General features: G+C 48.7%; 1 protein-coding gene across 7 annotated transcripts in view; it reads left to right on the top strand.

Annotated features, from left to right (window-relative positions):
* The window catches only part of plxnb3 (plexin B3), a 308,336-nt gene that overhangs the window by 235,052 nt on the left and 46,030 nt on the right, over positions 1–27,254 (top strand). For all 7 annotated transcript variants that reach the window (XR_005053403.1, XR_005053402.1, XR_005053404.1 and 4 more), the window contains exon 20: positions 1,003–1,239. Coding sequence is in view for 2 of the 7 variants with exons in the window: in XM_036989101.1 (XP_036844996.1) it covers positions 1,003–1,239 (237 nt within the window). In the remaining 5 variants the exon portion in view is untranslated. The remainder of the gene's footprint in view (positions 1–1,002; positions 1,240–27,254) is intronic.

Consider the following 27,254-nt stretch of genomic DNA (forward strand, 5'->3'; position numbering starts at 1 on the left):
AAACAATGGAAATAAGTCCTGTTGGATAAGTGTGTCCACTTGTTGTTGAATTGGGTTTTTAAATTGTTAAAATGAATCAAATCAAATGCATTGAATCAGGCTACTTGACTCAGTCATTTGGATACTGATTCAGAACTATGGACTTAATAACAAATGCCACCCTCTCTCTCTCTCTCTCTGTCTCTCTCTCCCTCATCTCTCTCTCTCTCTCTCTCTCTCTCTCTCTCTCTCTCTCTCTCTCTCTCTCTCTCTGTCTCTCTCTCTGTCTCTCTCTCCCTCATCTCTCTCTCATTCTCTCTCTCTCTCTCTCTCCCTCTCCCTTATCTCTCTCTCTGTCTCTCTCTCTCTCTCTCTCTCTCTCTCTCTCTCTCTCTCTCTCTCTGTCTCTCTCTCCCTCATCTCTCTCTCATTCTCTCTCTCTCTCTCACTCTCTCTCTCTCTCTCTCTCTCTCTCTCTCTCTCATTCTCTCTCTCTCTCTCTCTCTCTCTCATCTCTCTCTTTCTCTCTCCCTCATCTCTCTCTCTCTCTCTCTTTCTCTCTCCCTCATCTCTCTCTCTCCCTCTCTGTCTCTCTGTCTCTCCCTCATCTCTCTCTCTCTCTGTCTCTCTCTCTCTCTGTCTCTCTCTCCCTCATCTCTCTCTCATTCTCTCTCTCTCTCTCTCTCTCTCTTTCTCTCTCTCTCTCTCTCTCTCTCTCTCTCTCTCTCTCTCTCTCTCTCTCTCTCTCTCTCTCTCTCTCTCTCTCTCTCTCTCTCTCATTCTCTCTCTCTCTCTCTCATTCTCTCTCTCTCTCTCTCTCTCTCATCTCTCTCTTTCTCTCTCCCTCATCTCTCTCTCTCTCTCTCTCTGTCTCTCTCTCTCTCTCTGTCTCTCTCTCCCTCATCTCTCTCTCTCTCTTTCTATCTCTCTCTCCCTCATCTCTCTCTCTTTCTATCTTTCTCTCTCTGTCTCTCTCCCTCATCTCTCTCTCTCGCCCTCCCTCCCTCCCATCCCCTCTCTCAGAAGCAGGAGCGTTGTAGGGTGGTCTCGTACTTTGAGATGACCTGTGTGACCCCGAGTGTGACCCATGACTCCAAGGTCTTGGGGGTGTGGTTTGAGCTGGACAACGTTAAGGTGTCGTTTGAGAGCGTCGCGGGGAAGACGTTCTCTTACTACCCCAACCCCGAGCTGTTGGCTCTGAACAGAGATGACCCAGACACACCCTACCGCTTCAAACCTGGAGGGGTCATCGCTGTAGAGGTGAATCCTAACGTTACAGCAACTTCTCTGACCGACACGGTAACCTGTCCTGTTAGAGGTGAATCTGACCGACACGGTAACCTGTCCTGTTAGAGGTGAATCTGACCGACACGGTAACCTGTCCTGTTAGAGGTGAATCTGACCGACACGGTAACCTGTTAGAGATGAATCTGACCGACACGGTAACCTGTTAGAGGTGAATCTGACCGACACGGTAACCTGTCCTGTTAGAGGTGAATCTGACCGACACGGTAACCTGTCCTGTTAGAGGTGAATCTGACCGACACGGTAACCTGTTAGAGGTGAATCTGACCGACACGGTAACCTGTTAGAGATGAATCTGACCGACACGGTAACCTGTTAGAGGTGAATCTGACCGACACGGTAACCTGTTAGAGGTGAATCTGACCGACACGGTAACCTGTTAGAGGTGAATCTGACCGACACGGTAACCTGTTAGAGGTGAATCTGACCGACACGGTAACCTGTTAGAGGTGAATCTGACCGACACGGTAACCTGTCCTGTTAGAGGTGAATCTGACCGACATGGTAATCTGTTAGAGGTGAATCTGACCGATACGGTAACCTGTTAGAGTTGAATCTGACCGATGCGGTAACCTGTTAGAGATGAATCTGACCGACACGGTAACCTGTCCTGTTAGAGGTGAATCTGACCGACACGGTAACCTGTTAGAGGTGAATCTGACCGACACGGTAACCTGTCCTGTTAGAGGTGAATCTGACCGACACGGTAACCTGTTAGAGGTGAATCTGACCGACACGGTAACCTGTCCTGTTAGAGGTGAATCTGACCGACACGGTAACCTGTCCTGTTAGAGGTGAATCTGACCGACACGGTAACCTGTTAGAGGTGAATCTGACCGACACGGTAACCTGTTAGAGATGAATCTGACCGACACGGTAACCTGTTAGAGGTGAATCTGACCGACACGGTAACCTGTTAGAGGTGAATCTGACCGACACGGTAACCTGTTAGAGGTGAATCTGACCGACACGGTAACCTGTTAGAGGTGAATCTGACCGACACGGTAACCTGTTAGAGGTGAATCTGACCGACACGGTAACCTGTCCTGTTAGAGGTGAATCTGACCGACATGGTAATCTGTTAGAGGTGAATCTGACCGATACGGTAACCTGTTAGAGTTGAATCTGACCGATGCGGTAACCTGTTAGAGATGAATCTGACCGACACGGTAACCTGTTAGAGGTGAATCTGACCGATACGGTAACCTGTTAGAGGTGAATCTGACCGACACGGTAACCTGTTAGAGGTGGATCTGACCGACACGGTAACCTGTTAGAGGTGAATCTGACCGACACGGTAACCTGTTAGAGGTGAATCTGACCGACACGGTAACCTGTTAGAGATTAATCTGACCGACACGGTAACCTGTCCTGTTAGAGGTGAATCTGACCGACACGGTAATCTGTTAGAGGTGAATCTGACCGGTACGGTAACCTGTTAGAGTTGAATCTGACCGATGCGGTAACCTGTTAGAGATGAATCTGACCGACACGGTAACCTGTTAGAGGTGAATCTGACCGACACGGTAACCTGTTAGAGGTGAATCTGACCGACACGGTAACCTGTTAGAGGTGAATCTGACCGACACGGTAACCTGTTAGAGGTGAATCTGACCGACACGGTAACCTGTTAGAGGTGAATCTGACCGATACGGTAACCTGTTAGAGGTGAATCTGACCGACACGGTAATCTGTTAGAGGTGAATCTGACCGATTCGGTAACCTGTTAGAGATTAATCTGACCGATACGGTAACCTGTTAGAGGTGGATCTGACCGACACGGTAACCTGTTAGAGGTGAATCTGACCGATACGGTAACCTGTTAGAGGTGAATCTGACCGACACGGTAACCTGTTAGAGATGAATCTGACCGACACGGTAACCTGTTAGAGGTGAATCTGACCGATACGGTAACCTGTTAGAGGTGAATCTGACCGACACGGTAACCTGTTAGAGGTGAATCTGACCGACACGGTAACCTGTTAGAGATGAATCTGACCGACACGGTAACCTGTTAGAGGTGGATCTGACCGACACGGTAACCTGTCCTGTTAGAGGTGAATCTGACCGACACGGTAACCTGTCCTGTTAGAGGTGAATCTGACCGACACGGTAACCTGTCCTGTTAGAGGTGAATCTGACCGACACGGTAACCTGTTAGAGATGAATCTGACCGACACGGTAACCTGTTAGAGGTGAATCTGACCGACACGGTAACCTGTTAGAGATTAATCTGACCGACACGGTAACCTGTCCTGTTAGAGGTGAATCTGACCGACACGGTAACCTGTTAGAGGTGGATCTGACCGACACGGTAACCTGTTAGAGGTGAATCTGACCGACACGGTAACCTGTTAGAGGTGAATCTGACCGACACGGTAACCTGTTAGAGGTGAATCTGACCGATACGGTAACCTGTTAGAGATGAATCTGACCGATACGGTAACCTGTTAGAGGTGAATCTGACTGACACGGTAACCTGTCCTGTTAGAGGTGAATCTGACCGACACGGTAACCTGTCCTGTTAGAGGTGAATCTGACCGACACGGTAACCTGTTAGAGGTGAATCTGACCGACACGGTAACCTGTTAGAGGTGAATCTGACCGACACGGTAACCTGTTAGAGATTAATCTGACCGACACGGTAACCTGTCCTGTTAGAGGTGAATCTGACCGACACGGTAACCCGTTAGAGGTGAATCTGACCGACACGGTAACCTGTTAGAGGTGGATCTGACCGACACAGTAACCTGTTAGAGGTGAATCTGACCGACACGGTAACCTGTTAGAGGTGAATCTGACCGACACGGTAACCTGTTAGAGGTGAATCTGACCGATACGGTAACCTGTTAGAGATGAATCTGACCGATACGGTAACCTGTTAGAGGTGAATCTGACTGACACGGTAACCTGTCCTGTTAGAGGTGAATCTGACCGATACGGTAACCTGTCCTGTTAGAGGTGAATCTGACCGACACGGTAATCTGTTAGAGGTGAATCTGACCGACACGGTAATCTGTTAGAGATGAATCTGACCGACACAGTAACCTGTCCTGTTAGAGGTGAATCTGACTCACACGGTAACCTGTTAGAGGTGAATCTGACCGACACGGTAACCTGTTAGAGATGAATCTGACCGATACGGTAACCTGTTAGAGATGAATCTGACCGACACGGTAACCTGTTAGAGGTGAATCTGACCGATACGGTAACATGTTAGAGGTGAATCTGACCGATACGGTAACCTGTTAGAGGTGAATCTGACCGATACGGTAACCTGTTAGAGGTGAATCTGACCGATACGGTAACCTGTTAGAGGTGAATCTGACCGACACGGTAACCTGTTAGAGGTGAATCTGACCGATACGGTAACCTGTTAGAGGTGAATCTGACCGATACGGTAACCTGTTAGAGGTGAATCTGACCTACACGGTAACCTGTTAGAGGTGAATCTGACCGACACGGTAACCTGTTAGAGATGAATCTGACCGACACGGTAACCTGTTAGAGGTGGATCTGACCGACACGGTAACCTGTCCTGTTAGAGGTGAATCTGACCGACACGGTAACCTGTCCTGTTAGAGGTGAATCTGACCGACACGGTAACCTGTCCTGTTAGAGGTGAATCTGACCGACACGGTAACCTGTTAGAGATGAATCTGTCCGACACGGTAACCTGTTAGAGGTGAATCTGACCGACACGGTAACCTGTCCTGTTAGAGGTGAATCTGACCGACACGGTAACCTGTCCTGTTAGAGGTGAATCTGACCGACACGGTAACCTGTCCTGTTAGAGGTGAATCTGACCGACACGGTAACCTGTCCTGTTAGAGGTGAATCTGACCGACACGGTAACCTGTCCTGTTAGAGGTGAATCTGACCGACACGGTAACCTGTTAGAGATGAATCTGACCGATACGGTAACCTGTTAGAGGTGAATCTGACCGACATGGTAACCTGTCCTGTTAGAGGTGAATCTGACCGACACGGTAACCTGTTAGAGGTGAATCTGACCGACACGGTGACCTGTCCTGTTAGAGGTGAATCTGACCGACACGGTAACCTGTTAGAGGTGAATCTGACCGATACGGTAACCTGTTAGAGGTGAATCTGACCGACACGGTAACCTGTTAGAGATGAATCTGACCGACACGGTAACCTGTTAGAGGTGGATCTGACCGACACGGTAACCTGTCCTGTTAGAGGTGAATCTGACCGACACGGTAACCTGTCCTGTTAGAGGTGAATCTGACCGACACGGTAACCTGTCCTGTTAGAGGTGAATCTGACCGACACGGTAACCTGTTAGAGGTGAATCTGACCGACACGGTAACCTGTTAGAGGTGAATCTGACCGACACGGTAACCTGTTAGAGATTAATCTGACCGACACGGTAACCTGTCCTGTTAGAGGTGAATCTGACCGACACGGTAATCTGTTAGAGGTGAATCTGACCGACACGGTAACCTGTTAGAGGTGAATCTGACCGACACGGTAACCTGTCCTGTTAGAGGTGAATCTGACCGACACGGTAACCTGTCCTGTTAGAGGTGAATCTGACCGACACGGTAACCTGTTAGAGGTGAATCTGACCGACACGGTAACCTGTCCTGTTAGAGGTGAATCTGACCGACACGGTAACCTGTCCTGTTAGAGGTGAATCTGACCGACACGGTAACCTGTTAGAGGTGAATCTGACCGACACGGTAACCTGTTAGAGATGAATCTGACCGACACGGTAACCTGTTAGAGGTGAATCTGACCGACACGGTAACCTGTTAGAGGTGAATCTGACCGACACGGTAACCTGTTAGAGGTGAATCTGACCGACACGGTAACCTGTTAGAGGTGAATCTGACCGACACGGTAACCTGTTAGAGGTGAATCTGACCGACACGGTAACCTGTCCTGTTAGAGGTGAATCTGACCGACATGGTAATCTGTTAGAGGTGAATCTGACCGATACGGTAACCTGTTAGAGTTGAATCTGACCGATGCGGTAACCTGTTAGAGATGAATCTGACCGACACGGTAACCTGTTAGAGGTGAATCTGACCGATACGGTAACCTGTTAGAGGTGAATCTGACCGACACGGTAACCTGTTAGAGGTGGATCTGACCGACACGGTAACCTGTTAGAGGTGAATCTGACCGACACGGTAACCTGTTAGAGGTGAATCTGACCGACACGGTAACCTGTTAGAGATTAATCTGACCGACACGGTAACCTGTCCTGTTAGAGGTGAATCTGACCGACACGGTAATCTGTTAGAGGTGAATCTGACCGGTACGGTAACCTGTTAGAGTTGAATCTGACCGATGCGGTAACCTGTTAGAGATGAATCTGACCGACACGGTAACCTGTTAGAGGTGAATCTGACCGACACGGTAACCTGTTAGAGGTGAATCTGACCGACACGGTAACCTGTTAGAGGTGAATCTGACCGACACGGTAACCTGTTAGAGGTGAATCTGACCGACACGGTAACCTGTTAGAGGTGAATCTGACCGATACGGTAACCTGTTAGAGGTGAATCTGACCGACACGGTAATCTGTTAGAGGTGAATCTGACCGATTCGGTAACCTGTTAGAGATTAATCTGACCGATACGGTAACCTGTTAGAGGTGGATCTGACCGACACGGTAACCTGTTAGAGGTGAATCTGACCGATACGGTAACCTGTTAGAGGTGAATCTGACCGACACGGTAACCTGTTAGAGATGAATCTGACCGACACGGTAACCTGTTAGAGGTGAATCTGACCGATACGGTAACCTGTTAGAGGTGAATCTGACCGACACGGTAACCTGTTAGAGGTGAATCTGACCGACACGGTAACCTGTTAGAGATGAATCTGACCGACACGGTAACCTGTTAGAGGTGGATCTGACCGACACGGTAACCTGTCCTGTTAGAGGTGAATCTGACCGACACGGTAACCTGTCCTGTTAGAGGTGAATCTGACCGACACGGTAACCTGTCCTGTTAGAGGTGAATCTGACCGACACGGTAACCTGTTAGAGGTGAATCTGACCGACACGGTAACCTGTTAGAGGTGAATCTGACCGACACGGTAACCTGTTAGAGATTAATCTGACCGACACGGTAACCTGTCCTGTTAGAGGTGAATCTGACCGACACGGTAACCTGTTAGAGGTGGATCTGACCGACACGGTAACCTGTTAGAGGTGAATCTGACCGACACGGTAACCTGTTAGAGGTGAATCTGACCGACACGGTAACCTGTTAGAGGTGAATCTGACCGATACGGTAACCTGTTAGAGATGAATCTGACCGATACGGTAACCTGTTAGAGGTGAATCTGACTGACACGGTAACCTGTCCTGTTAGAGGTGAATCTGACCGACACGGTAACCTGTCCTGTTAGAGGTGAATCTGACCGACACGGTAACCTGTTAGAGGTGAATCTGACCGACACGGTAACCTGTTAGAGGTGAATCTGACCGACACGGTAACCTGTTAGAGATTAATCTGACCGACACGGTAACCTGTCCTGTTAGAGGTGAATCTGACCGACACGGTAACCCATTAGAGGTGAATCTGACCGACACGGTAACCTGTTAGAGGTGGATCTGACCGACACAGTAACCTGTTAGAGGTGAATCTGACCGACACGGTAACCTGTTAGAGGTGAATCTGACCGACACGGTAACCTGTTAGAGGTGAATCTGACCGATACGGTAACCTGTTAGAGATGAATCTGACCGATACGGTAACCTGTTAGAGGTGAATCTGACTGACACGGTAACCTGTCCTGTTAGAGGTGAATCTGACCGATACGGTAACCTGTCCTGTTAGAGGTGAATCTGACCGACACGGTAATCTGTTAGAGGTGAATCTGACCGACACGGTAATCTGTTAGAGATGAATCTGACCGACACGGTAACCTGTCCTGTTAGAGGTGAATCTGACTCACACGGTAACCTGTTAGAGGTGAATCTGACCGACACGGTAACCTGTTAGAGATGAATCTGACCGATACGGTAACCTGTTAGAGATGAATCTGACCGACACGGTAACCTGTTAGAGGTGAATCTGACCGATACGGTAACATGTTAGAGGTGAATCTGACCGATACGGTAACCTGTTAGAGGTGAATCTGACCGATACGGTAACCTGTTAGAGGTGAATCTGACCGATACGGTAACCTGTTAGAGGTGAATCTGACCGACACGGTAACCTGTTAGAGGTGAATCTGACCGATACGGTAACCTGTTAGAGGTGAATCTGACCGATACGGTAACCTGTTAGAGGTGAATCTGACCTACACGGTAACCTGTTAGAGGTGAATCTGACCGACACGGTAACCTGTTAGAGATGAATCTGACCGACACGGTAACCTGTTAGAGGTGGATCTGACCGACACGGTAACCTGTCCTGTTATAGGTGAATCTGACCGACACGGTAACCTGTCCTGTTAGAGGTGAATCTGACCGACACGGTAACCTGTCCTGTTAGAGGTGAATCTGACCGACACGGTAACCTGTTAGAGATGAATCTGTCCGACACGGTAACCTGTTAGAGGTGAATCTGACCGACACGGTAACCTGTCCTGTTAGAGGTGAATCTGACCGACACGGTAACCTGTCCTGTTAGAGGTGAATCTGACCGACACGGTAACCTGTCCTGTTAGAGGTGAATCTGACCGACACGGTAACCTGTCCTGTTAGAGGTGAATCTGACCGACACGGTAACCTGTTAGAGATGAATCTGACCGATACGGTAACCTGTTAGAGGTGAATCTGACCGACATGGTAACCTGTCCTGTTAGAGGTGAATCTGACCGACACGGTAACCTGTTAGAGGTGAATCTGACCGACACGGTAACCTGTCCTGTTAGAGGTGAATCTGACCGACACGGTAACCTGTTAGAGGTGAATCTGACCGATACGGTAACCTGTTAGAGGTGAATCTGACCGACACGGTAACCTGTTAGAGATGAATCTGACCGACACGGTAACCTGTTAGAGGTGGATCTGACCGACACGGTAACCTGTCCTGTTAGAGGTGAATCTGACCGACACGGTAACCTGTCCTGTTAGAGGTGAATCTGACCGACACGGTAACCTGTCCTGTTAGAGGTGAATCTGACCGACACGGTAACCTGTTAGAGGTGAATCTGACCGACACGGTAACCTGTTAGAGGTGAATCTGACCGACACGGTAACCTGTTAGAGATTAATCTGACCGACACGGTAACCTGTCCTGTTAGAGGTGAATCTGACCGACACGGTAATCTGTTAGAGGTGAATCTGACCGACACGGTAACCTGTTAGAGGTGAATCTGACCGATGCGGTAACCTGTTAGAGATGAATCTGACCGACACGGTAACCTGTAAGAGGTGAATCTGACCGATACGGTAACCTGTTAGAGGTGAATCTGACCGACACGGTAACCTGTTAGAGGTGGATCTGACCTACACGGTAACCTGTTAGAGGTGAATCTGACCGACACGGTAACCTGTTAGAGGTGAATCTGACCGACACGGTAACCTGTTAGAGGTGAATCTGACCGATTCGGTAACCTGTTAGAGGTGAATCTGACCGATACGGTAACCTGTTAGAGGTGAATCTGACCGACACGGTAACCTGTTAGAGGTGAATCTGACCGATACGGTAACCTGTTAGAGGTGAATCTGACCGACACGGTAATCTGTAAGAGGTGAATCTGACCGACACGGTAACCTGTCCTGTTAGAGGTGAATCTGACCGACACGGTAACCTGTCCTGTTAGAGGTGAATCTGACCGACACGGTAACCTGTCCTGTTAGAGGTGAATCTGACCGACACGGTAACCTGTCCTGTTAGAGGTGAATCTGACCGACACGGTAACCTGTCCTGTTAGAGGTGAATCTGACCGATACGGTAACCTGTTAGAGGTGAATCTGACCGACACGGTAACCTGTTAGAGGTGAATCTGACCGACACGGTAATCTGCTAGAGGTGAATCTGACCGATACGGTAACCTGTTAGAGGTGAATCTGACTGACACGGTAACCTGTCCTGTTAGAGGTGAATCTGACCGATACGGTAACCTGTCCTGTTAGAGGTGAATCTGACCGACACGGTAATCTGTTAGAGGTGAATCTGACTGACACGGTAACCTGTTAGAGGTGAATCTGACCGACACGGTAACCTGTTAGAGATGAATCTGACCGACACGGTAACCTGTTAGAGGTGAATCTGACCGATACGGTAACCTGTTATAGGTGAATCTGACCGATACGGTAACCTGTTAGAGATGAATCTGACCGACACGGTAATCTGTTAGAGGTGAATCTGACCGATACGGTAACCTGTTAGAGGTGAATCTGACCGATACGGTAACCTGTTAGAGGTGAATCTGACCGATACGGTAACCTGTTAGAGGTGAATCTGACCGATACGGTAACCTGTTAGAGGTGAATCTGACCGACACGGTAACCTGTTAGAGATGAATCTGACCGATACGGTAACCTGTTAGAGGTGAATCTGACCGACACGGTAACCTGTTAGAGGTGAATCTGACCGACACGGTAACCTGTTAGAGATGAATCTGACCGACACGGTAACCTGTCCTGTTAGAGGTGAATCTGACCGATACGGTAACCTGTCCTGTTAGAGGTGAATCTGACTGACACGGTAATCTGTTAGAGGTGAATCTGACTGACACGGTAACCTGTTAGAGGTGAATCTGACCGACACGGTAACGTGTTAGAGATGAATCTGACCGATACGGTAACCTGTTAGAGATGAATCTGACCGACACGGTAACCTGTTAGAGATGAATCTGACCGACACGGTAACCTGTCCTGTTAGAGGTGAATCTGACTGACACGGTAATCTGTTAGAGGTGAATCTGACTGACACGGTAACCTGTTAGAGGTGAATCTGACCGACACGGTAACCTGTTAGAGATGAATCTGACCGATACGGTAACCTGTTAGAGATGAATCTGACCGACACGGTAACCTGTTAGAGGTGAATCTGACCGATACGGTAACATGTTAGAGGTGAATCTGACCGACACGGTAACCTGTTAGAGGTGAATCTGACCGATACGGTAACCTGTTACAGGTGAATCTGACCGACACGGTAACCTGTTAGAGGTGAATCTGACCGACACGGTAACCTGTTAGAGATGAATCTGACCGACACGGTAACCTGTTAGAGGTGGATCTGACCGACACGGTAACCTGTCCTGTTAGAGGTGAATCTGACCGACACGGTAACCTGTCCTGTTAGAGGTGAATCTGAACGACACGGGAACCTGTCCTGTTAGAGGTGAATCTGACCGACACGGTAACCTGTTAGAGATGAATCTGACCGACACGGTAACCTGTTAGAGGTGAATCTGACCGACACGGTAACCTGTCCTGTTAGAGGTGAATCTGACCGACACGGTAACCTGTTAGAGGTGAATCTGACCGACACGGTAACCTGTTAGAGGTGAATCTGACCTACACGGTAACCTGTTAGAGGTGAATCTGACCGACACGGTAACCTGTTAGAGGTGAATCTGACCGATACGGTAACCTGTTAGAGGCGAATCTGACCGATACGGTAACCTGTTAGAGGTGAATCTGACCGACACGGTAACCTGTTATAGATGAATCTGACCGACACGGTAACCTGTTAGAGGTGAATCTGACCGACACGGTAACCTGTTAGAGATGAATCTGACCGACACGGTAACCTGTTAGAGGTGGATCTGACCGACACGGTAACCTGTCCTGTTAGAGGTGAATCTGACCGACACGGTAACCTGTCCTGTTAGAGGTGAATCTGACCGACACGGTAACCTGTCCTGTTAGAGGTGAATCTGACCGACACGGTAACCTGTTAGAGGTGAATCTGACCGACACGGTAACCTGTTAGAGGTGAATCTGACCGACACGGTAACCTGTTAGAGATTAATCTGACCGACACGGTAACCTGTCCTGTTAGAGGTGAATCTGACCGACACGGTAACCTGTTAGAGGTGAATCTGACCGACACGGTAACCTGTTAGAGATTAATCTGACCGACACGGTAACCTGTCCTGTTAGAGGTGAATCTGACCGATACGGTAACCTGTTAGAGGTGAATCTGACCGATGCGGTAACCTGTTAGAGATTAATCTGACCGACACGGTAACCTGTTAGAGGTGAATCTGACCGATACGGTAACCTGTTAGAGGTGAATCTGACTGACACAGTAACCTGTCCTGTTAGAGGTGAATCTGACCGATACGGTAACCTGTCCTGTTAGAGGTGAATCTGACCGACACGGTAATCTGTTGGAGGTGAATCTGACCGACACGGTAATCTGTTAGAGATCAATCTGACCGACACGGTAACCTGTCCTGTTAGAGGTGAATCTGACTGACACGGTAACCTGTTAGAGGTGAATCTGACCGACACGGTAACCTGTTAGAGATGAATCTGACCGACACGGTAACCTGTTAGAGGTTAATCTGACCGATACGGTAACCTGTTAGAGATGAATCTGACCGACACGGTAACCTGTTAGAGGTGAATCTGACCGATACGGTAACATGTTAGAGGTGAATCTGACCGATACGGTAACCTGTTAGAGGTGAATCTGACCGATACGGTAACCTGTTAGAGGTGAATCTGACCGATACGGTAACCTGTTAGAGGTGAATCTGACCGACACGGTAACCTGTTAGAGATGAATCTGACCGACACGGTAACCTGTTAGAGGTGAATCTGACCGATACGGTAACCTGTTAGAGGTGAATCTGACCGACACGGTAACCTGTTAGAGGTGAATCTGACCGATACGGTAACCTGTTAGAGGTGAATCTGACCGACACGGTAACCTGTCCTGTTAGAGGTGAATCTGACCGACACGGTAACCTGTCCTGTTAGAGGTGAATCTGACCGACACGGTAACCTGTCCTGTTAGAGGTGAATCTGACCGACACGGTAACCTGTTAGAGATGAATCTGACCGACACGGTAACCTGTTAGAGGTGAATCTGACCGATACGGTAACCTGTTAGAGGTGAATCTGACCGACATGGTAACCTGTCCTGTTAGAAGTGAATCTGACCGACACGGTAACCTGTTAGAGGTGAATCTGACCGACACGGTAACCTGTCCTGTTAGAGGTGAATCTGACCGACACGGTAACCTGTTAGAGGTGAATCTGACCGACACGGTAACCTGTTAGTGGTGAATCTGACCGACACGGTAACCTGTTAGTGGTGAATCTGACCGACACGGTAACCTGTCCTGTTAGAGGTGAATCTGACCGACACGGTAACCTGTCCTGTTAGAGGTGAATCTGACCGACACGGTAACCTGTTAGAGGTGAATCTGACCGACACGGTAACCTGTTAGAGGTGAATCTGACTGACACGGTAACCTGTTAGAGGTGAATCTGACCGACACGGTAACCTGTCCTGTTAGAGGTGAATCTGACCGACACGGTAACCTGTCCTGTTAGAGGTGAATCTGACCGACACGGTAACCTGTTAGAGGTGAATCTGACCGACACGGAAACCTGTTAGAGGTGAATCTGACTGACACGGTAACCTGTTAGAGGTGAATCTGACCGACACGGTAACCTGTCCTGTTAGAGGTGAATCTGACCGACACGGTAACCTGTTAGAGGTGGATCTGACCGACACGGTAACCTGTTAGAGGTGAATCTGACCGACACGGTAACCTGTTAGAGGTGGATCTGACCGACACGGTAACCTGTTAGAGGTGAATCTGACCGATACGGTAACCTGTTAGAGGTGAATCTGACCGACACGGTAATCTGTTAGAGGTGAATCTGACCGATACGGTAACCTGTTAGAGATGAATCTGACCGACACGGTAACCTGTTAGAGGTGAATCTGACCGATATGGTAACCTGTTAGAGGTGAATCTGACCGATACGGTAACCTGTTAGAGGTGAATCTGACCGACACGGTAACCTGTTAGAGGTGAATCTGACCGACACGGTAACCTGTTAGAGATTAATCTGACCGACACGGTAACCTGTTAGAGGTGGATCTGACCGACAAGGTAACCTGTCCTGTTAGAGGTGAATCTGACCGACACGGTAACCTGTCCTGTTAGAGGTGAATCTGACCGACACGGTAACCTGTCCTGTTAGAGGTGAATCTGACCGACACGGTAACCTGTTAGAGGTGAATCTGACCGACACGGTAACCTGTTAGAGATTAATCTGACCGACACGGTAACCTGTCCTGTTAGAGGTGAATCTGACCGATACGGTAACCTGTTAGAGGTGAATCTGACCGATGCGGTAACCTGTTAGAGATGAATCTGACCGACACGGTAACCTGTTAGAGGTGAATCTGACCGATACGGTAACCTGTTAGAGGTGAATCTGACCTACACGGTAACCTGTTAGAGGTGAATCTGACCGACACGGTAACCTGTTAGAGGTGAATCTGACCGACACGGTAACCTGTTAGAGGTGAATCTGACCGATACGGTAACCTGTTAGAGGTGAATCTGACCGATACGGTAACCTGTTAGAGATGAATCTCACCGATACGGTAACCTGTTAGAGGTGAATCTGACTGACACGGTAACCTGTCCTGTTAGAGGTGAATCTGACCGATACGGTAACCTGTTAGAGGTGAATCTGACCGACACGGTAACCTGTTAGAGGTGGATCTGACCGACACGGTATTCTGTTAGAGGTGAATCTGACCGATACGGTAACCTGTTAGAGATGAATCTGACCGATACGGTAACCTGTTAGAGGTGAATCTGACTGACACAGTAACCTGTCCTGTTAGAGGTGAATCTGACCGATACGGTAACCTGTCCTGTTAGAGGTGAATCTGACCGACACGGTAATCTGTTAGAGGTGAATCTGACCGACACGGTAATCTGTTAGAGATCAATCTGACCGACACGGTAACCTGTCCTGTTAGAGGTGAATCTGACTGACACGGTAACCTGTTAGAGGTGAATCTGACCGACACGGTAACCTGTTAGAGATGAATCTGACCGACACGGTAACCTGTTAGAGGTTAATCTGACCGATACGGTAACCTGTTAGAGATGAATCTGACCGACACGGTAACCTGTTAGAGGTGAATCTGACCGATACGGTAACATGTTAGAGGTGAATCTGACCGATACGGTAACCTGTTAGAGGTGAATCTGACCGATACGGTAACCTGTTAGAGGTGAATCTGACCGATACGGTAACCTGTTAGAGGTGAATCTGACCGATACGGTAACCTGTTAGAGGTGAATCTGACCGACACGGTAACCTGTTAGAGATGAATCTGACCGACACGGTAACCTGTTAGAGGTGAATCTGACCGATACGGTAACCTGTTAGAGGTGAATCTGACCGATACGGTAACCTGTTAGAGGTGAATCTGACTGACACGGTAACCTGTTAGAGGTGAATCTGACCGACACGGTAACCTGTCCTGTTAGAGGTGAATCTGACCGACACGGTAACCTGTCCTGTTAGAGGTGAATCTGACCGACACGGTAACCTGTCCTGTTAGAGGTGAATCTGACCGACACGGTAACCTGTTAGAGATGAATCTGACCGACACGGTAACCTGTTAGAGGTGAATCTGACCGATACGGTAACCTGTTAGAGGTGAATCTGACCGACATGGTAACCTGTCCTGTTAGAAGTGAATCTGACCGACACGGTAACCTGTTAGAGGTGAATCAAATCAAATCAAATTTATTTTATATAGCCCTTCGTACATCAGCTGATATCTCAAAGTGCTGTACAGAAACCCAGCCTAAAACCCCAAACAGCAAGCAATGCAGGTGAAGAAGCACGGTGGCTAGGAAAAACTCCCTAGAAAGGCCAAAACCTAGGAAGAAACCTAGAGAGGAACCAGGCTATGTGGGGTGGCCAGTCCTCTTCTGGCTGTGCCGGGTGGAGATTATAACAAAACATGGTCAAGATGTTCAAATGTTCATAAATGACCAGCATGGTCGAATAATAATAAGGCAGAATAGTTGAAACTGGAGCAGCAGCACAGTCAGGTGGACTGGGGACAGCAAGGAGTCATCATGTCAGGTATTCCTGGGGCATGGTCCTAGGGCTCAGGTCCTCCGAGAGAGAGAAAGAAAGAGAGAATTAGAGAGAGCATATGTGGGATGGCCAGTCCTCTTCTGGCTGTGCCGGGTGGAGATTATAACAGAACATGGCCAAGATGTTCAAATGTTCATAAATGATCAGCATGGTCGAATAATAATAAGGCAGAACAGTTGAAACTGGAGCAGCAGCACAGCCAGGTGGACTGGGGACAGCAAGGAGTCATCATGTCAGGTAGTCCTGGGGCATGGTCCTAGGGCTCAGGTCCTCCGAGAGAGAGAAAGAGAGAAGGAGAGAATTAGAGAACGCACACTTAGATTCACACAGGACACCGAATAGGACAGGAGAAGTACTCCAGATATAACAAACTGACCCTAGCCCCCCGACACATAAACTACTGCAGCATAAATACTGGAGGCTGAGACAGGAGGGGTCAGGAGACATTGTGGCCCACTCCGAGGACACCCCCGGACAGGGCCAAACAGGAAGGATATAACCCCACCCACTTTGCCAAAGCACAGCCCCCACACCACTAGAGGGATATCTTCAACCACCAACTTACCATCCTGAGACAAGGCTGAGTATAGCCCACAAAGACCTCCGCCACGGCACAACTTAAGGGGGGGGGGGGGGGGCGCCAACCCAGACAGGATGACCACATCAGTGACTCAACCCACTCAGGTGACGCACCTCCTCCAGGGACGGCATGAGAGAGCCCCAGTAAAGCCAGTGACTCAGCCCCTGTAATAGGGTTAGAGGCAGAGAATCCCAGTGGAAAGAGGGGAACCGGCCAGGCAGAGACAGCAAGGGTGGTTCGTTGCTCCAGAGCCTTTCCGTTCACCCTCCCACTCCTGGGCCAGACTACACTCAATCATATGACCCACTGAAGAGATGAGTCTTCAGTAGAGACTTAAAGGTTGAGACCGAGTTTGCGTCTCTGACATGGGTAGGCAGACCGTTCCATAAAAATGGAGCTCTATAGGAGAAAGCCCTGCCTCCAGCTGTTTGCTTAAAAATTCTAGGGACAATTAGGAGGCCTGCGTCTTGTGACCGTAGCGTACGTGTAGGTATGTACGGCAGGACCAAATCAGAGAGATAGATAGGAGCAAGCCCATGTAATGCTTTGTAGGTTAGCAGTAAAACCTTGAAATCAGCCCTTGCTTTGGCAGGAAGCCAGTGTAGAGAGGCTAGCACTGGAGTAATATGATCAAATTTTTTGGTTCTAGTCAGGATTCTAGCAGCCGTATTTAGCACTAACTGAAGTTTATTTAGTGCTTTATCCGGGTAGCCGGAAAGTAGAGCATTGCAGTAGTCTAACCTGGAAGTGACAAAATCTGACCGACACGGTAACCTGTCCTGTTAGAGGTGAATCTGACCGACACGGTAACCTGTTAGAGGTGAATCTGACTGACACGGTAACCTGTTAGAGGTGAATCTGACCGACACGGTAACCTGTCCTGTTAGAGGTGAATCTGACCGACACGGTAACCTGTTAGAGGTGAATCTGACCGACACGGTAACCTGTTAGAGATGAATCTGACCGACACGGTAACCTGTTAGAGGTGAATCTGACCGATACGGTAACCTGTTAGAGGTGAATCTGACCGACACGGTAACCTGTTAGAGGTGAATCTGACCGACACGGTAACCTGTTAGAGATGAATCTGACCGACACGGTAACCTGTCCTGTTAGAGGTGAATCTGACCGACACGGTAACCTGTCCTGTTAGAGGTGAATCTGACCGACACGGTAACCTGTCCTGTTAGAGGTGAATCTGACCGATACGGTAACCTGTTAGAGGTGAATCTGACCGACACGGTAACCTGTTAGAGGTGAATCTGACCGACACGGTAACCTGTTAGAGGTGAATCTGACCGACACGGTAACCTGTTAGAGGTGGATCTGACCGACACGGTAACCTGTTAGAGGTGAATCTGACCGATACGGTAACCTGTTAGAGGTGAATCTGACCGACACGGTAATCTGTTAGAGGTGAATCTGACCGATACGGTAACCTGTTAGAGATGAATCTGACCGATACGGTAACCTGTTAGAGGTGAATCTGACTGACACGGTAACCTGTCCTGTTAGAGGTGAATCTGACCGATACGGTAACCTGTCCTGTTAGAGGTGAATCTGACCGACACGGTAATCTGTTAGAGGTGAATCTGACTGACACGGTAACCTGTTAGAGGTGAATCTGACCGACACGGTAACCTGTTAGAGATGAATCTGACCGACACGGTAACCTGTTAGAGGTGAATCTGACCGATACGGTAACCTGTTAGAGGTGAATCTGACCGATACGGTAACCTGTTAGAGATGAATCTGACCGACACGGTAATCTGTTAGAGGTGAATCTGACCGATACGGTAACCTGTTAGAGGTGAATCTGACCGATACGGTAACCTGTTAGAGGTGAATCTGACCGATACGGTAACCTGTTAGAGGTGAATCTGACCGATACGGTAACCTGTTAGAGGTGAATCTGACCGACACGGTAACCTGTTAGAGATGAATCTGACCGACACGGTAACCTGTTAGAGGTGAATCTGACCGATACGGTAACCTGTTAGAGGTGAATCTGACCGACACGGTAACCTGTTAGAGGTGAATCTGACCGACACGGTAACCTGTTAGAGATGAATCTGACCGACACGGTAACCTGTCCTGTTAGAGGTGAATCTGACCGACACGGTAACCTGTCCTGTTAGAGGTGAATCTGACCGACACGGTAACCTGTCCTGTTAGAGGTGAATCTGACCGATACGGTAACCTGTTAGAGGTGAATCTGACCGACACGGTAACCTGTTAGAGGTGGATCTGACCGACACGGTAATCTGTTAGAGGTGAATCTGACCGATACGGTAACCTGTTAGAGATGAATCTGACCGATACGGTAACCTGTTAGAGGTGAATCTGACTGACACAGTAACCTGTCCTGTTAGAGGTGAATCTGACCGACACGGTAATCTGTTAGAGGTGAATCTGACCGATACGGTAACCTGTTAGAGGTGAATCTGACCGACACGGTAACCTGTTAGAGGTGAATCTGACCAACACGGTAACCTGTTAGAGGTGAATCTGACCGACACGGTAACCTGTTAGAGATGAATCTGACCGACACGGTAACCTGTTAGAGGTGGATCTGACCGACACGGTAACCTGTCCTGTTAGAGGTGAATCTGACCGACACGGTAACCTGTCCTGTTAGAGGTGAATCTGACCGACACGGTAACCTGTTAGAGGTGAATCTGACCGACACGGTAACCTGTTAGAGATTAATCTGACCGACACGGTAACCTGTCCTGTTAGAGGTGAATCTGACCGATGCGGTAACCTGTTAGAGATGAATCTGACCGACACGGTAACCTGTTAGAGGTGAATCTGACCGATACGGTAACCTGTTAGAGGTGAATCTGACCGACACGGTAACCTGTTAGAGGTGGATCTGACCGACACGGTAACCTGTTAGAGGTGAATCTGACCGACACGGTAACCTGTTAGAGGTGAATCTGACCGACACGGTAACCTGTTAGAGGTGAATCTGACCGATACGGTAACCTGTTAGAGGTGAATCTGACCGATACGGTAACCTGTTAGAGATGAATCTGACCGATACGGTAACCTGTTAGAGGTGAATCTGACTGACACGGTAACCTGTCCTGTTAGAGGTGAATCTGACCGATACGGTAACCTGTCCTGTTAGAGGTGAATCTGACCGACACGGTAATCTGTTAGAGGTGAGTCTGACCGACACGGTAATCTGTTAGGGATGAATCTGACCGACACGGTAACCTGTCCTGTTAGAGGTGAATCTGACTGACACGGTAATCTGTTAGAGGTGAATCTGACTGACACGGTAACCTGTTAGAGGTGAATCTGACCGACACGGTAACCTGTTAGAGGTGGATCTGACCGACACGGTAACCTGTTAGAGGTGGATCTGACCGACACGTTAACCTGTTAGAGGTGAATCTGACCGACACGGTAACCTGTTAGAGGTGAATCTGACCGACACGGTAACCTGTTAGAGGTGAATCTGACCGATACGGTAACCTGTTAGAGGTGAATCTGACCGATACGGTAACCTGTTAGAGATGAATCTGACCGATACGGTAACCTGTTAGAGGTGAATCTGACTGACACGGTAACCTGTCCTGTTAGAGGTGAATCTGACCGATACGGTAACCTGTCCTGTTAGAGGTGAATCTGACCGACACGGTAATCTGTTAGAGGTGAGTCTGACCGACACGGTAATCTGTTAGAGATGAATCTGACCGACACGGTAACCTGTCCTGTTAGAGGTGAATCTGACTGACACGGTAATCTGTTAGAGGTGAATCTGACTGACACGGTAACCTGTTAGAGGTGAATCTGACCGACACGGTAACCTGTTAGAGATGAATCTGACCGATACGGTAACCTGTTAGAGATGAATCTGACCGACACGGTAACCTGTTAGAGGTGAATCTGACCGATACGGTAACATGTTAGAGGTGAATCTGACCGATACGGTAACCTGTTAGAGGTGAATCTGACCGACACGTTAACCTGTTAGAGGTGAATCTGACCGACACGGTAACCTGTTAGAGGTGAATCTGACCGACACGGTAACCTGTTAGAGGTGAATCTGACCGATACGGTAACCTGTTAGAGGTGAATCTGACCGATACGGTAACCTGTTAGAGATGAATCTGACCGATACGGTAACCTGTTAGAGGTGAATCTGACTGACACGGTAACCTGTCCTGTTAGAGGTGAATCTGACCGATACGGTAACCTGTCCTGTTAGAGGTGAATCTGACCGACACGGTAATCTGTTAGAGGTGAGTCTGACCGACACGGTAATCTGTTAGAGATGAATCTGACCGACACGGTAACCTGTCCTGTTGGAGGTGAATCTGACTGACACGGTAATCTGTTAGAGGTGAATCTGACTGACACGGTAACCTGTTAGAGGTGAATCTGACCGACACGGTAACCTGTTAGAGATGAATCTGACCGATACGGTAACCTGTTAGAGATGAATCTGACCGACACGGTAACCTGTTAGAGGTGAATCTGACCGATACGGTAACATGTTAGAGGTGAATCTGACCGATACGGTAACCTGTTAGAGGTGAATCTGACCGATACGGTAACCTGTTAGAGGTGAATCTGACCGATACGGTAACCTGTTAGAGGTGAATCTGATCGATACGGTAACCTGTTAGAGGTGAATCTGACCGATACGGTAACCTGTTACAGGTGAATCTGACCGACACGGTAACCTGTTAGAGATGAATCTGACCGACACGGTAACCTGTTAGAGGTGGATCTGACCGACACGGTAACCTGTCCTTTTAGAGGTGAATCTGACCGACACGGTAACCTGTCCTGTTAGAGGTGAATCTGACCGACACGGGAACCTGTCCTGTTAGAGGTGAATCTGACCGACACGGTAACCTGTTAGAGATGAATCTGACCGACACGGTAACCTGTTAGAGGTGAATCTGACCGACACGGTAACCTGTCCTGTTAGAGGTGAATCTGACCGACACGGTAACCTGTTAGAGGTGAATCTGACCGACACGGTAACCTGTTAGAGGTGAATCTGACCGACACGGTAACCTGTTAGAGGTGAATCTGACCGACACGGTAACCTGTTAGAGGTGAATCTGACCGATACGGTAACCTGTTAGAGGTGAATCTGACCGATACGGTAACCTGTTGGAGGTGAATCTGACCGACACGGTAACCTGTTAGACATGAATCTGACCGACACGGTAACCTGTTAGAGGTGAATCTGACCGATACGGTAACCTGTTAGAGGTGAATCTGACCGATACGGTAACCTGTTAGAGGTGAATCTGACTGATACGGTAACCTGTTAGAGGTGAATCTGACCGACACGGTAACCTGTTAGAGATGAATCTGACCGACACGGTAACCTGTTAGAGGTGAATCTGACCGATATGGTAACCTGTTAGAGGTGAATCTGACCGATACGGTAACCTGTTAGAGGTGAATCTGACCGACACGGTAACCTGTTAGAGGTGAATCTGACCGACACGGTAACCTGTTAGAGATGAATCTGACCGACACGGTAACCTGTTAGAGGTGGATCTGACCGACACGGTAACCTGTCCTGTTAGAGGTGAATCTGACCGACACGGTAACCTGTCCTGTTAGAGGTGAATCTGACCGACACGGTAACCTGTCCTGTTAGAGGTGAATCTGACCGACACGGTAACCTGTTAGAGGTGAATCTGACCGACACGGTAACCTGTTAGAGATTAATCTGACCGACACGGTAACCTGTCCTGTTAGAGGTGAATCTGACCGATACGGTAACCTGTTAGAGGTGAATCTGACCGATGCGGTAACCTGTTAGAGATGAATCTGACCGACACGGTAACCTGTTAGAGGTGAATCTGACCGATACGGTAACCTGTTAGAGGTGAATCTGACCGACACGGTAACCTGTTAGAGGTGGATCTGACCGACACGGTAACCTGTTAGAGGTGAATCTGACCGACACGGTAACCTGTTAGAGGTGAATCTGACCGACACGGTAACCTGTTAGAGGTGAATCTGACCGATACGGTAACCTGTTAGAGGTGAATCTGACCGATACGGTAACCTGTTAGAGATGAATCTGACCGATACGGTAACCTGTTAGAGGTGAATCTGACTGACACGGTAACCTGTCCTGTTAGAGGTGAATCTGACCGATACGGTAACCTGTCCTGTTAGAGGTGAATCTGACCGACACGGTAATCTGTTAGAGGTGAATCTGACCGACACGGTAATCTGTTAGAGATGAATCTGACCGACACGGTAACCTGTCCTGTTAGAGGTGAATCTGACTGACACGGTAATCTGTTAGAGGTGAATCTGACTGACACGGTAACCTGTTAGAGGTGAATCTGACCGATACGGTAACCTGTTAGAGGTGAATCTGACCGATACGGTAACCTGTTAGAGGTGAATCTGACCGATACGGTAACCTGTTAGAGGTGAATCTGACCGACACGGTAACCTGTTAGTGATGAATCTGACCGACACGGTAACCTGTTAGAGGTGAATCTGACCGATACGGTAACCTGTTAGAGGTGAATCTGACCGATACGGTAACCTGTTACAGGTGAATCTGACCGACACGGTAACCTGTTAGAGGTGAATCTGACCGACACGGTAACCTGTTAGAGATGAATCTGACCGACACGGTAACCTGTTAGAGGTGGATCTGACCGACACGGTAACCTGTCCTGTTAGAGGTGAATCTGACCGACACGGGAACCTGTCCTGTTAGAGGTGAATCTGACCGACACGGTAACCTGTTAGAGATGAATCTGACCGACACGGTAACCTGTTAGAGGTGAATCTGACCGACACGGTAACCTGTCCTGTTAGAGGTGAATCTGACCGACACGGTAACCTGTTAGAGGTGAATCTGACCGACACGGTAACCTGTTAGAGGTGAATCTGACCGACACGGTAACCTGTTAGAGGTGAATCTGACCGACACGGTAACCTGTTAGAGGTGAATCTGACCGATACGGTAACCTGTTAGAGGTGAATCTGACCGATACGGTAACCTGTTAGAGGTGAATCTGACCGACACGGTAACCTGTTAGAGGTGAATCTGACCGACACGGTAACCTGTTAGAGATGAATCTGACCGACACGGTAACCTGTTAGAGGTGGATCTGACCGACACGGTAACCTGTCCTGTTAGAGGTGAATCTGACCGACACGGTAACCTGTCCTGTTAGAGGTGAATCTGACCGACACGGTAACCTGTTAGAGGTGAATCTGACCGACACGGTAACCTGTTAGAGGTGGATCTGACCGAAACGGTAACCTGTCCTGTTAGAGATGAATCTGACCGACACGGTAACCTGTCCTGTTAGAGGTGAATCTGACCGATACGGTAACCTGTTAGAGGTGAATCTGACCGACACGGTAACCTGTTAGAGGTGAATCTGACCGACACGGTAACCTGTTAGAGGTGAATCTGACCGACATGGTAACCTGTTAGAGGTGAATCTGACCGATACGGTAACCTGTTAGAGGTGAATCTGACCGATACGGTAACCTGTTAGAGGTGAATCTGACCGACACGGTAACCTGTTAGAGGTGAATCTGACCGACACGGTAACCTGTTAGAGATGAATCTGACCGACACGGTAACCTGTTAGAGATGAATCTGACCGACACGGTAACCTGTTAGAGGTGAATCTGACCGACACGGTAACCTGTCCTGTTAGAGGTGAATCTGACCGACACGGTAACCTGTTAGAAGTGAATCTGACCGACACGGTAACCTGTCCTTTTAGAGGTGAATCTGACCGACACGGTAACCTGTCCTGTTAGAGGTGAATCTGACCGACACGGGAACCTGTCCTGTTAGAGGTGAATCTGACCGACACGGTAACCTGTTAGAGATGAATCTGACCGACACGGTAACCTGTTAGAGGTGAATCTGACCGACACGGTAACCTGTCCTGTTAGAGGTGAATCTGACCGACACGGTAACCTGTTAGAGGTGAATCTGACCGACACGGTAACCTGTTAGAGGTGAATCTGACCGACACGGTAACCTGTTAGAGGTGAATCTGACCGACACGGTAACCTGTTAGAGGTGAATCTGACCGATACGGTAACCTGTTAGAGGTGAATCTGACCGATACGGTAACCTGTTGGAGGTGAATCTGACCGACACGGTAACCTGTTAGACATGAATCTGACCGACACGGTAACCTGTTAGAGGTGAATCTGACCGATACGGTAACCTGTTAGAGGTGAATCTGACCGATACGGTAACCTGTTAGAGGTGAATCTGACTGATACGGTAACCTGTTAGAGGTGAATCTGACCGACACGGTAACCTGTTAGAGATGAATCTGACCGACACGGTAACCTGTTAGAGGTGAATCTGACCGATATGGTAACCTGTTAGAGGTGAATCTGACCGATACGGTAACCTGTTAGAGGTGAATCTGACCGACACGGTAACCTGTTAGAGGTGAATCTGACCGACACGGTAACCTGTTAGAGATGAATCTGACCGACACGGTAACCTGTTAGAGGTGGATCTGACCGACACGGTAACCTGTCCTGTTAGAGGTGAATCTGACCGACACGGTAACCTGTCCTGTTAGAGGTGAATCTGACCGACACGGTAACCTGTCCTGTTAGAGGTGAATCTGACCGACACGGTAACCTGTTAGAGGTGAATCTGACCGACACGGTAACCTGTTAGAGATTAATCTGACCGACACGGTAACCTGTCCTGTTAGAGGTGAATCTGACCGATACGGTAACCTGTTAGAGGTGAATCTGACCGATGCGGTAACCTGTTAGAGATGAATCTGACCGACACGGTAACCTGTTAGAGGTGAATCTGACCGATACGGTAACCTGTTAGAGGTGAATCTGACCGACACGGTAACCTGTTAGAGGTGGATCTGACCGACACGGTAACCTGTTAGAGGTGAATCTGACCGACACGGTAACCTGTTAGAGGTGAATCTGACCGACACGGTAACCTGTTAGAGGTGAATCTGACCGATACGGTAACCTGTTAGAGGTGAATCTGACCGATACGGTAACCTGTTAGAGATGAATCTGACCGATACGGTAACCTGTTAGAGGTGAATCTGACTGACACGGTAACCTGTCCTGTTAGAGGTGAATCTGACCGATACGGTAACCTGTCCTGTTAGAGGTGAATCTGACCGACACGGTAATCTGTTAGAGGTGAATCTGACCGACACGGTAATCTGTTAGAGATGAATCTGACCGACACGGTAACCTGTCCTGTTAGAGGTGAATCTGACTGACACGGTAATCTGTTAGAGGTGAATCTGACTGACACGGTAACCTGTTAGAGGTGAATCTGACCGATACGGTAACCTGTTAGAGGTGAATCTGACCGATACGGTAACCTGTTAGAGGTGAATCTGACCGATACGGTAACCTGTTAGAGGTGAATCTGACCGACACGGTAACCTGTTAGTGATGAATCTGACCGACACGGTAACCTGTTAGAGGTGAATCTGACCGATACGGTAACCTGTTAGAGGTGAATCTGACCGATACGGTAACCTGTTACAGGTGAATCTGACCGACACGGTAACCTGTTAGAGGTGAATCTGACCGACACGGTAACCTGTTAGAGATGAATCTGACCGACACGGTAACCTGTTAGAGGTGGATCTGACCGACACGGTAACCTGTCCTGTTAGAGGTGAATCTGACCGACACGGGAACCTGTCCTGTTAGAGGTGAATCTGACCGACACGGTAACCTGTTAGAGATGAATCTGACCGACACGGTAACCTGTTAGAGGTGAATCTGACCGACACGGTAACCTGTCCTGTTAGAGGTGAATCTGACCGACACGGTAACCTGTTAGAGGTGAATCTGACCGACACGGTAACCTGTTAGAGGTGAATCTGACCGACACGGTAACCTGTTAGAGGTGAATCTGACCGACACGGTAACCTGTTAGAGGTGAATCTGACCGATACGGTAACCTGTTAGAGGTGAATCTGACCGATACGGTAACCTGTTAGAGGTGAATCTGACCGACACGGTAACCTGTTAGAGGTGAATCTGACCGACACGGTAACCTGTTAGAGATGAATCTGACCGACACGGTAACCTGTTAGAGGTGGATCTGACCGACACGGTAACCTGTCCTGTTAGAGGTGAATCTGACCGACACGGTAACCTGTCCTGTTAGAGGTGAATCTGACCGACACGGTAACCTGTTAGAGGTGAATCTGACCGACACGGTAACCTGTTAGAGGTGGATCTGACCGAAACGGTAACCTGTCCTGTTAGAGATGAATCTGACCGACACGGTAACCTGTCCTGTTAGAGGTGAATCTGACCGATACGGTAACCTGTTAGAGGTGAATCTGACCG

Source organism: Oncorhynchus mykiss, chromosome 9, assembly GCF_013265735.2.
Source record: "Oncorhynchus mykiss isolate Arlee chromosome 9, USDA_OmykA_1.1, whole genome shotgun sequence".
NCBI classification, from domain to species: domain Eukaryota; kingdom Metazoa; phylum Chordata; class Actinopteri; order Salmoniformes; family Salmonidae; genus Oncorhynchus; species Oncorhynchus mykiss.